General features: G+C 39.6%; 1 protein-coding gene across 4 annotated transcripts in view; it reads right to left on the bottom strand.

Moving 5' to 3' along the window:
- Nucleotides 1-12,636, bottom strand: part of FAT3 (FAT atypical cadherin 3) — a gene marked incomplete at both ends in the record, with an annotated part of 322,494 nt that overhangs the window by 32,579 nt on the left and 277,279 nt on the right. For all 4 annotated transcript variants that reach the window (XM_082330644.1, XM_082330646.1, XM_082330645.1 and 1 more), the window contains 3 exons: nucleotides 7,310-8,108; nucleotides 10,603-10,800; nucleotides 11,357-11,500. In XM_082330644.1, coding sequence (XP_082186770.1) covers nucleotides 7,310-8,108; nucleotides 10,603-10,800; nucleotides 11,357-11,500 — 1,141 coding nt within the window. The remainder of the gene's footprint in view (nucleotides 1-7,309; nucleotides 8,109-10,602; nucleotides 10,801-11,356; nucleotides 11,501-12,636) is intronic.

The following is a 12,636-nucleotide window of genomic DNA, read 5'->3' as shown; positions in this document are numbered from 1 at the left end:
CTACACAAGTCCTGTTGCATCTCGAACTGCATGTGTCCGGGGGGCAGGGGGAGTGGGGAAAAGTGGATTACTTGCTCTGGACGCTAAGAACTCAAAGTGAAGAAAGAAGCAGCTTAATATTCTAAATAGCCAGTTGCAATTCATAATTATAATTTGGGGAAAAGCATAATTTGGATAAAATTATTTTGAATGCACTTCCCTGAAAACCTTTTACTAGTATGGAATCTAATCTTGCCCAAGAATAGGTGAATTCAGAACTGCTTACTAATTTCATAAGAGAAGTAATCTGAAGGGACAGATGAACACTGAGTTTTAAATTTGCTTAAAATACTTGTGTGACACAATTACAGTAAGGTTCTTCAAAACCTCCTAAATTCTTAACATCTATCAAGCTGAGCATGTCAAGTGCTTACTTTAAAGCCTGTCAATGTCAAAGGCACTTCTTGCATTCCATGGGGCTTGGCTAAAACTTCTATATAACTTTAAGTAAATCTGTTTTGATTGCCCTTATCTTAAAAGATTTGCAAGCATTGTCTACAATAATGCAAAACACGATACAACTATTGCTGCTCAATATATGAATTCTCAGGGATATTCAGCTTCCACAACAGTTACTCTTTTCTTTGTTGCAATGAGGAACTTGGTAGATACAGATACCTTTGGACATCTGCATGTGGCTGCTATGAAAGTAGCCTTTAAGTGCAGGAAAAGAGGCTTTCCTGCCCTTGCTTCTGTTGATTTGCAGCTAGAGCTTGAACAGAGGGAGAGCCAGTTGCTGGGAATGGACAGGTGTCTCTTGTTTTGCTTATCAAATTAATTTACTTAATACATGCAGGTGATGATTTGAAAAATAAAAAGTAAGCACCTTCCTACCCATCACTTTCTGAATATTGACAGTTCTTGTTTATTGCAAGACCCTTATCATATTCAAAAACTACTTTATTTTTTTGGCATATGTATTTTATTTACAATTTATAAAGGAAGAAATCAACCTGTCATAGAGTATATCTCCGAAAGTAATGAAAGAAAGAATCTTATTGCTCTCACACTTTAGTACAAGCCAAGCAGGGCTCATAGTAAGCACAGCTGAAATTACCTGGCACTGTAAGTATTTTCTGGAAAAAGAAAAATTACTACTGTAGGTTTCAAAGTGGACATGGGCTGACTGCAAATATGGCAATGACTGTAAATGTCTTGCTTGATGTACAGCACAGTCAATTTAATCTTTAACATCCTCCCCTCCTTTGTCAAACATTTGTTTCAGAGGTCTATGCAGTAAACGATTTACAGTACTGCCTGTAGCACTGGTAGAAAATGATGCATGGCAATCTTTATTAATCACTTTAGTAGGTAATATTAACAGGAATAACAGCTGCAATATAAAGTCACACTTTAAGTCTTATAGAATCAAGAAACAAATGTCATTTAACAGGGTTCTGCACTGCAGAACTATATGCTATTTAAAGGTAAGGTCTGCAGAATTTAACAGAGAATATGATGTTTTCTATAGTTTTTTTTTTTTTTTTTTTAAAAAAAACCCCACATTCTTTAGAATTCAATGGTAAGTAACAATTATTTCTGAAATTATAACTGTTGGTCAAATATTCTATAGGCTGCCTTGTATTTTTTATTTGGTTCTTTCAGCTATTTTAATTCATCCTTATGTGACAAATACACAGTATTCTCCTGTACGCAGAGTATATCTCTTCTCTGAACACACTTAAACCTTTTGTGAGGCTGTAATTCAAGTGAGCCTCTACGTAGCTGACAGACAAGTCATTTGGACAAAAGCTCCACAGCTCATCAGCGTGAAGCAGAAGGGGGCACTGAGATTTCCAAATATGGCTCCGCAAATTTTCACATCCCCTAACCCATGACTGTATCTTCGACATGAAGCAATAAAGCAGTAGCTTGCTTACTTTGTTATCCATCTCTGCCAGATTTTTTAGCTGATTCAAACTCTGATTTGTACTTTGAAGTCCTACATCCTTCCACAGTCAAAATATATATGGAAAGGATCTACCATATTTAGTGCAACTGTGGAGATACACTAAAGAACTGCTTATCCTGGCAGGCCCAGAATAGTTCTTCTGGTAAACTACAAGCAAATCAACTTCTTATTTATCCTGCTGCAGCAGGATTTCATAGCTGTCACAAAAGTTTTAAAAAATTCAGACTTGGGAGAAGAAATGCTCTATGCCTGTCTGTATGGTTATAAGTACATAAGCTACAAATCTGCATTATTGCATTGCCCTAGCTAACACGCATTTTCAGGCTGATTTCACAACTATGAAGAGCAAAATTGTGAAATCGTTCAAGGTTACGTTGTCCACATCAAAGATTTACAGCCTGAGTTTAAATAAAATTATTCTAATGTTGCATTTCCACTCTAAAGAACAGTCTATTTACCATCCAATAAGAGATTCAAGAAATATGGATTTGAATTGATCTTTTTTTTTTTCTGTAGGCAAGTCCAGTCAATCCACGGCATTCCCTTGAAACTCACATTAGTATTAATAAAGCTGTTCTCTACAAGGTATCAGAGACACATGAGCTAGCGTCAACCAGTGCATGTCAGGAAAAGGTGGAACAGAGCCACTTGGTTTTGACAGATCATCTTCAGTTTAATTACCTAAAAGAAGGTAAAAGTATTACAATCTGCCTACTAGCATACTGAGGAAGAAAACACTCTTCCATTGCAAAATGAGACATTTATTTAATTCCTGTCCATCCAAAGAAGGGTCACTTCCAAGAATGTAAATATATTTTGAAAACTGAGTACTTCAACAATTTTGAGACTTGAGATATTTGGTGTTTTTCTGTAAGCCTATTCTCCTGAATCTGTATGAATATTAAAAGAAGAGTCTGTTTTTCTCACTTGCAGAAGAAAGCTTGAAAGGTGACTCCCGAAGGCCAGAGTGCCAGAAAGCATACAAAGCAAAGCTCCAAAGTGTTACTTTTAAACAATCTAGTTATTAGTTTAGTGGGGAGGGAAGACGGTCAACTCATAAGCTGCAATTTGTTTTTATTTTTGGAGCACAGCGACCAGGTATTGTAAGCAATGATTGCGATACACATGTAAGTGCAGCTACCACAAACTTGGTTCTGCACAAGTCAGTCATGGGTTTCAGTTAGCTCAAGCGCCCCTGGAAAACTTTTTGTCACATAGTAAGTCCTAGTGAATCAGATTCTCTCCCATTTTTAGAAGAACTGAGACATTTGACCTCTTCCATCCACTGCTTGATCACAGCTTCCCTTAAGACCCCTTAAGTGATAGATAACACTTGCCCCGATTCTACAGTCATGCCCCCACTTGATGCTTCAGCTCTCCCACGTTTTATATGAGACTGTGCATTCTCAGCGTGGGCCTCAAAATGGGGGATATTCACAGGGAGAAACAACTCTCCTCACATAAGTGCAATGTGAAAAGGACTACAGCCAAATCAAATCTATCAAATTTATCTGCAATTCTTTGTTCCCAAGCACAGGCAGGACACCTTATTCTTCAGTCTTCCTGGCTACCTTGCCAGGACAACTCGAGGCTCATTAGTATGTGTGTGCTTCCTGAAAATGGGAGAAGAGGTATTGTACACATAGAAATTGGGTTCCTGATGCCCAATCCTGCAAAACACCCAGGACTCTTTAAGAGGCAGTGTGTGCTCTGTGGAGTTAAGGACACCAACCACCTCTGAAGATTAGGTCCTATATTAATAGCAGATCATCCCAGTCTATGATTTCCTTTTGTCAGAACATTCACAAAATGCTAGAAGTGGCTCCATAAAGTCTGAATTGCCTGGTTTCATGAGAAAGTGGTCCAAGACTGCTATTCACTTGATTAAATAATGTGGATGTGAGTGTCTGCACTTTTGCTGAACACTTCTGGGTCTATTAGAAAAATTCTTTCAAACTATTAAGCCAGAACCATATTAAACACTTGAAATGGAATTCATCTCATCTAACTTTAGGGCATGATTCATCTGACTGATTTTAGACATCTAGGGAGAGATGTATCACATCATTAAAAATACCTCATTCTTTCCACTGTCTGCAAATGGGGCCTGGAGTGACCAGCTCAGATGCAGATATATATACCCACATTTGTCAAGATGATTTCAATCCAGCCCTCTCCCATAAACATATTAATGTAACCTCACTTGTGTAAGATTATAATGCAGAACAACTATATAGCAAAGTAGTCCCAAGAAAACCTGCTTCTTCCCTGTATCTTTGTCTCAACAAAAAAGAATTATTTTGCATTATGAAAAAATAAAAATACGGAATAGATTTTTGCTTTGGAAAAATGAGAACGTCATGAGAGCTCTTTTACATGAAGATATTTATTCCGAACCTCCTATCTTTATTTCCCACAAGCACTGACAGATGTTTCCATACCTCACGTCATGTGATGGGAGACTGGCAATTGCATAGCCCCTATAGCCACACTGAAACAAACCCCAGTTTGTTACAATATTTTTCACACAAACACAAGCAGATGAGCCAGAAATCTAAGGAGACAGTCTGTTATTGGAAAACTCTTCAGTTCAATTTTATTGATTTTAAAAGCTTAGATTGATGCACCTGAACTTTCGAACTTATTCTTCCAGAACTGAGCTGCTGAAGCTCCGAAGTTCACCCACTGCCTGCTTTACAGTCTCCCTGCATTTTCATGTTAGATAACTCCGTTTGCTCACAAAGGTAATCTAGGTAAGTTATGCACAGCTGGCATGCATAAATTGTGCATATCTGTGACATCTGCTGGTGGGAAAAACACTCCAAGTATGATACATATTTCAAGAACAAGTGAATCAGTTCAAACTCAAGCTTTCTGGGTCATAATTGAATCAGATCTCGGGAAACATATGCAATACTTTAATGGCTTTGTCATAATTCAAGCTATTAATATTTACTGGACTATCCTAGTAACAAAGGAAGTATAATACCTTTATTATACTGATAATATTTTGCTAATGCTGTCTTGTTAAACAAGCCAAAAAAAAAATTTCTAGTATTTTGTGCTCTTTTTTCCTAACTTGCTGCATTTATGTGCATGTCCAAAAACTACTGATCAAAGAAATATCTGCATTTTTCTCACTCTTTTATTGGGCCTAGTCTTTAGCTTTCATGAAAGCAGAACTATGCATACATTCTCTAATTAATATACCCTCAGAAGTCTGTGTTACCTCCTATGTGATAAACCACAGTGTGTGTCTGTGTGTTTACCTAAATACCAAGATATTTCTTGTTGCTCCTTTAATTAAAAACAGCAGAAGAGGCTGAAGCATTAACTAACGTGGAGAAGGGCAAAGCATGGATTTTTTTACTTCCCACCAAGATCTCTTATCTCTGTGCAACAGGCACCAAGGCTTTGACTTCTCTGGTAGCTATACTTAAATCAGCAGCTCTGGACACTTTTGTTACAGGCTGGATGGTAGACTGGACATGCACAACCCCACCCAAAGGCTTGTGGATTGCCCATGGGAAAGCAGCACAAAGTGGCTCGAATGGGAGCTGTGGGAACCCATCCAGCTTTCCAGCTGGACCAGGACAAGCTGCCTGTTGCAACTGTTCCCATACAGCAGTCTTCAAGGCCATGATAAATGGTCCAGAGGTTCGGGACCACAGATGGTCTGCAAAACCACACTGCCTTTCCGTCAGCCTGCCATGCATTCTGAGGATTGACTAGCGCATGACAGAAAAATTTGGAAATCACTGTCCCAGCTGAATATTTGCACTTCCAGTGAAAACTTGCTGTGCAGGGAGGAAAAAGGAGAGAGCTGCTGGATCAGAACTATACTGCATTGTGAAGTCCTTTTTCTAGAGCTAAGCTAAGGGATTATGAGGCAGATCCACTTACTATTAGTATCTGAAAGGAATAATACATTATTATTGACTTTAATAAGTAGTGAAATGAAATTATAAACAGTGAAAATTTTGGCTGCCAGAAAACCAATTTCTGACAGTGAGGGCTATCACTATCCCAATGGAGATGGGGATTTGTGATTTCTTGGTACAAAAATGAGACAAAGCTATGACTTAGAGAATATAAAAGTGTTTTGCAGACAGTGCTCCTGCACTGGCTCCTGGACTTGTCTGGAGGATATTGCAGCATTGTCCCTTTTAAACCTGTGAAAATCCTTTATTTCAGAGCCTTTCATGTGTAACAAAACGTCGACTATTTTTATAATAGATACATCTGTCTGAAACTTATAATGGTATTACTTAAAAATTGACCAGATAGCCTGCTTTTGAATGTACATGAAAATACCTCAGATACAGAATTCTGATATTTTTACAGAACTGAACTTCTATGGCATTATTATTCACGTGCCGCAGGAGACAATGATTTCTGGTTAAGTTTTATGCAATTTATGCCTACTTTCATCCCCACTGAAGTCGATGGTAGGACACGAAGTCCTGCTGACTGCTGTAGAAACAAAGGTTGGTTACTGAGAGACATAGCTGCTGAATTCTTGTACTGCTCTGTGTGTGTATGTGTGCATGTGCACTTAAGATGAGGGAGACTTAGATGTATTGATTTTACAGCAGCTTTTTTCTCCACTCTTAAATGAAGTGGAATGAGGAGCAAATAGCCTGGCAAACAAAAGAAACAGAACTATTATTATAACTGCCTGAGGTTTTATACTCCAAGTGCACAATCACAAGGAAGATTGGCTCTTGAGTCTATTTGTCATATAAACCCATGTGAAATCTCTGCTAAAATGTGGAGCAGCCTGAAACCCAGCCAAAACCCCACCCTGTCACCTACTGTAGCATTAAAGGTCAGGAATAGCGCTTGCTTGCAGTTATTTAATAAAATACTTAATTGGTTTCCATGCCTCTCTGCAAAAATGGGACTGGAAAAGGCCTTTCCACCTGCACTGCTTAGGTCAGGGGTCCTTTTCCTTGGAGCCTGCTGGTGCATCACAGTGAACCAGGCTGTTCTGCTATGGTCACACTCCAGGTTTATTCCAGTGGTGGCACTGACTGGGTGGGAAAGTATATCCCTCCCTTTCCTCTCCATTCCTCTCCCCTTTCTTCCCCTCCCCTGGATGCTGGTTGATGGCTCTGATTACGGAGCCTCCAGGAAAGCAGTCTTTGTCGTAAAAGGCCAAAGTTCATCATCTTCCATTTACATCAGTAAACACGAACAATTCTTCCCGAGACTGAGAAATCAATTCCCACAATACATCAGCCAGTGGTGCTTTAACGGACTGAATTGAAATGCCCCTTCTAATCTGCATCAGAGGAATAAAACCGATCCTATCGCATAATGTGGAAAGATGGGAGGGGAGAAGGGAGCGGTACTCACCATTGCACATGCAGCGCACATTCCTGTAAAAGCGGGGGCACACAAAACTAATTCGTGCCGTGCTATAGGTCATCAGGGAATGTGAATCAATAGATAGACTTTGCTCACAGTGTTGTTCCTGACAATCCAGTCCAGAGCAATTCTTCTCTAAGATAGCAGAAATACGAATCACATTTTCCAAGTGTCTCCTTGCATTGGTAAGCTTCTGAATCAAATAGGCAGGCTTATAGAAACCACCAGTGTGCATCTGAACTGCAAACAGCATGTCAAGCTGATTGCTGCCTGCCACCGGCTGAATACTGATGATGTGTAGGCTGTCTTGTTTTTGGGAGAGCACAGCGTTTCGCAAGGTACGCCTGAACCCGTGCATGTGAAGGCCCACAAAGTCTTCTGGGGAAACGTTCTCAAAACGGATGGTGACTGTGTTCTGCAGCATTTCTTGTAGCAATTGCTCAACGTGGACCACAACATCGATGGGTACCTGGAACCGGCCATCACTGACAGAGACATTCAGGACATACTTGCCATTATCAAGCCCTCCAAGGGCAATGATCTTCCCATCATGGCTGTTGACCTTGAACAAACTTTTCTGCTCTGATTTTAGTGTGTATGTGAGAACATCGTACACATCCTGATCTGTGGCATGAATTTTCCCAATGACTCCCCCAGGAAAATCATCTTCCATTGTGACAATGAAAATCTCCAGTGGAATGGCTGTTGGTTTGTGAATGCTCTCTTCAATAACCCTCACCTGAACGTAGGTGTGGGAAACCTGTTGAGGCTTCCCAGAGTCCTTTGCCTAATGTAATTTAGAAAAAAAAAACACAACAAAAAAACAACAAAATAAACCACACATACAACACAGCCAACAACCATAACTTCTTGGTCTATATATTTTCACAGCATCAGTAATTCTGAAAACTTCTCAAGAGAACTTCCCAAATGCATTTGCAAAATACGTATGTAAAGAAACGCCTCAGCCATTTCTAGCGGTGAAACTTACAAACTCTTTAGGGAAGCACAGGTATCTCATCTAAGTGGATTGCAGAGAGAAATGTGTCAGCAGAATGTCTCGTTACTCAAACTGAAATGTTCCCAGGATCCCACAGCTATCGCTTTTCCTTTTCACAACAGAGCCATTTGAATGTGGTATATTCTGCACCAAATGGAGTTTGGGCTCACTTCTACCCTGGAAAAGAGACTGAAGCCCAGTGAAATACCAGCATCAGTTTCTGCATTGCTTGGTGTGCGCCAAAGTGTTTCAGACCCTGCTTAGTTTGTGTGGCTGTGAGGGAGTTCAGAGTTTTTCTACAGAACTCTGTACTACTTTACCTGAAGCAGGCAGGAAACATGCTTGAAATAAATAAAATTTATCACCCTCCAAAAATGAAATAGGGTGCTTGTGCTGTTACCAACAATAAGATATGAGAGCAGCACTGCACTTGGACAGATGACTGTATGACCCAGAGCACGTATGATAGCATCATTTGCACTTTTTTATAGAGAGTAAAAGAGCAAGTATGACAAAAAACCCAAGGCCACCTTGACAGAAAGGTGTGCAAACTTGAATCAGTGTCCTTTCCTGCACTAAGAAAAATGTTTCATTGAAGTCACTATTAAGATATACTGCTCCACACATTTATTTGCTCCAGAGAAGAACAGAAAACTAAAATACCACTGGGGAGAGATGTAGCACACATTCAAAGATCTTTGTATTTTGACATGTGGAGGAAAATTTACAAGCCGAAGGAAAAAAAAAGACAGGATGGCAATAGTGACATGGACATTACTATGAAAGGATTGGTAACTCTGAGACACTCTAAAAATCATTCATCCTTACTCCTAAAAGGGCTAGATGGAGTATTTAAGAAAAGATTTTATGTATATGTGCACACACATACACATGTACATGCACAGAGATTCCATCCCAGTCTACTTTCAAGTTTAACATTACTTTTTATATATAACACAGAGTAGGAACCTGGTGGTGGAAAGGAGAAAGCAGTACCCTGGCACATATTAATGGAAAGAAACATTTCTATGGCCTATACACAACAGGAAACTATAAAATATGTTTTCACTGTAGAAATCCCTAAAGAAAATAATACTCAGAGGAATTAGGCCTCCACAATCCAACAGCATGGTTTTCTGAACATGTTGGTGCATCTCAGACATAGTGGTCTGTCTAATATTTCATTTATATGACATACTTGGATTTATATAGCTAGAGGATGCTGCTTAAATTTAATTCCAATGCCCAATTTTGGCTATACTGGAACTTTGGCTAGCGAATTGCCCTGAAAGCAGGATATTTTAGGATGAAGGCATGGTAAGAATGAAAGGTGAGGTTTTTTTTTATTTTCCTACAAGGCTCAAAAAATGGGTTGCAGGAACATTAAATGGCAAACTTGTAAAACCTTACTTTGATTTGAACTGTCTATTAGCACTAGAGTTTATATTTTTTGAATTGCAACTAACTGAGGATGCTACTGCTACAAACAGCATTAAGTGTGCTTGTAAAGGAGCAAACAGGCTGTATTTAGAGAAATCAGCCCCAGTAAAGCAAGTGGAGGAAGCCTGCATTTCAGACTTAGATTAGAGGACCACATCCCATTTCGATGAAGAGGTGTAGTTCATTCCCTAGACTTGCATATTTACTGAACCCTACTATGTGTTGTCTGGCAGGCCTGAGGAATGTGGACAAATTACTTTTAGAATTACAGTTTTTCGTAATCAAAATTAACCTGGCTACAAAGTTCCTCAACAATGACTCTAAAGCTAAGTTTGAGCTGTACTTCTATTGCATGTCTTATTTTCACATTCTTTAAAAGCTAAGTCGACCTTGGAAATGTGATTTCATGAATTCTTGGTAGGGTTCCAAAAATTTATGATTAAATTTATGACTTAAAAGCAGAAGTGATTTTCCTTCCTAGAACAATATTTTGCTCTCACTTGTTCTGTGGTGTACTTATATGTACGTAAAGGATTTTTGCTTATTTTCCTTGCTTAGCTACAGAAAAAAAAAAAAGATGAAAATATTAAATCATAACAGCCTCTGCTCAGAAAATCCATTTCATGCAGAGGAAATTGGAAAGGTAGCTGGCTACCTATTTATATTTATATGAAATTAGGTTTAAGGAAATCAAACGAAATACACCATATTGTGCACTTGTAAACTGGAATGCATGGTATTTACTCATAGGATACAGTCAATTAAAACCAACCCATATGGGTAACGTACCTACCACTGTGAGGGTTTTTGTTTCTGAGCAGATGCAAAAATCAAGCCATACCTGCACACAAAGCACATATTCGGTTGCAACCATGTGCTTGAAGATGACTGCAGATCTCAAGACGCCATGAGGGTCCAGCGTAAACTCCTCCTCTTCATTGCCAGTGAGGATGGTGAAGGTAAAAGGGGGGCCATTGTGAAAAGAGTCTTTGTCTGTCACTACCAGCTGCAAAATGCTTGTGCCCACTGGTTTATTTTCCTTTACACATATACACAGTGTATAAAGAAAAGGATTAAAATGATACATATCACAATCATGAAACACCACATATTGCTGTTGAGAATATTCAACTGAATGCTCTTTGCCCAAGACAGCATTTCATAAGCAGCATTTATTTGGCACCACTTACACCTCATGGACTGGTAGCAGAGACAGAGGTACCTGCCACATCTCCAGGGACTGATGAGCTCTGCCTGACACTGTGTCTGATCAGGGCTGACTAACCACTAAGACTTGCACCCTGAGCAAGGTGCAAAGAAGTGCCAACTCAACCCAGCTCAGACTTTTCGAGGCCAGAGTACAATTTCTGGCACAACAGGGATGAACAGTAAAATGTGTGACAGATGCTGAGTTTAAAGAGCCTCACCAAACAGAAACTTACCGAAGAGTTAAGAAAGATATGTTTATACTTTCCTTTAAATAAGATCACTGGATACATCTTTGGCAGATAAAACAACAAAAGCTACTTAAATGAAACCAAATGCTTCTGTATTTTAAAAATCAGAGAAGTTTTGGATGTGCAGGATAAACTTACTTGAATTACAGCTGTATAGTTAGCTGGAGTAAATACAGGGCTATTATCGTTCACATCGGAAATGTCCACGTTGACCATCACAGATGAAGACAAGGGAGGGGTGCCGCTGTCTCTTGCTTGGATAACTAATGAATAACCAGATATCTGCAAAAAGGTGAAAACATTGAATTATCATGAAAATGGTCCTAAATTTCAACTCATCTTCTTTACACTCAGTGCACCACCTACCATATTCTAAGGAAAGCTGTTTGGCCTCATTACTTTCCCTGCCCTTAGTATAACATTATCCTGTTTATTGCCACACTGTGTCCCAACTTCTGTTTTATAAGGCTATCAATAAATGGAACAGCTTCACTGTATTAAAATAACTGTATCAGATGATGCATTCCTGAAACAAAGGGGCAGACAAAAAATAAACGATGGATAATATCCAAACTCAGCCATTACTGCTGTAGCTAACATTTTCATCTCTCCCAGGCGTCAATTGGGATATGTGACCTGATTCTATTTGTCTTATGGTTGGTTTCCAGGATATTGTATAAATTACTTATTAAAGCCAACCTCAGTTTGACACACAGTGTTTCTAACATGGTGATGGAGAACCAAGAAAAAGTTCACAGACAGTTGGCTTAAACACACTGGAAAACATTTGGGACTACTAGGGACAATACAGTCTCTGTAGCAACATGATGTTATCCACCATTCAGTAGAAGATACGGGTTTTTTGAGCATACTTGTTTGCAACAGCCACAAACTACTCAGCACGGTGTGGGCAGTTCAGTGCATCACCCATGGGCCCTCTACGCACATATGTGCCCGTGTGTGAGGTGTGAGCATATGTGACAATCTGCAAAAGCTCTGTCTACACACAGCTTACGGATGACAGTTTGGTTTCATGAACTGCATCCTTATGTCAGCCTCCTTACATCTTACGACTGCTTTTCACTGTATATCGCTCCCCGCTCCCCAGGGAGAGCTGCTGGCATGTCTGCCCGTGAATCCTTCTATGGGGGAGTGAGCAAAGGGCAAAACGCGTGCCAGATAAAACATCCCACTCCAGATGCGGGGCTGGAAAAGGGAAAAACATGCCCCTGCAGAAGGGAGCGATGTAATGTTAAAGGTGCTTTTTCATGGTGAGAGGACATCCAAAGCGATTTGAAAAATAAAAGTCATTTGGGTAGGAGGGAGGAGTACAGGCTAAGCATATGAAATAAGGGGGTTCTTCTGGGATGCGGGACCAAGCTAAAGAAAAAGGTAACAGTTTTTTGGAGGGGTTTTAT

Source organism: Platalea leucorodia (assembly GCF_965183815.1).
Source record: "Platalea leucorodia genome assembly, chromosome: 2".
Classification (NCBI taxonomy): Eukaryota; Metazoa; Chordata; class Aves; order Pelecaniformes; family Threskiornithidae; genus Platalea; species Platalea leucorodia.
This window is presented reverse-complemented; position numbering and strand designations above follow the sequence as displayed.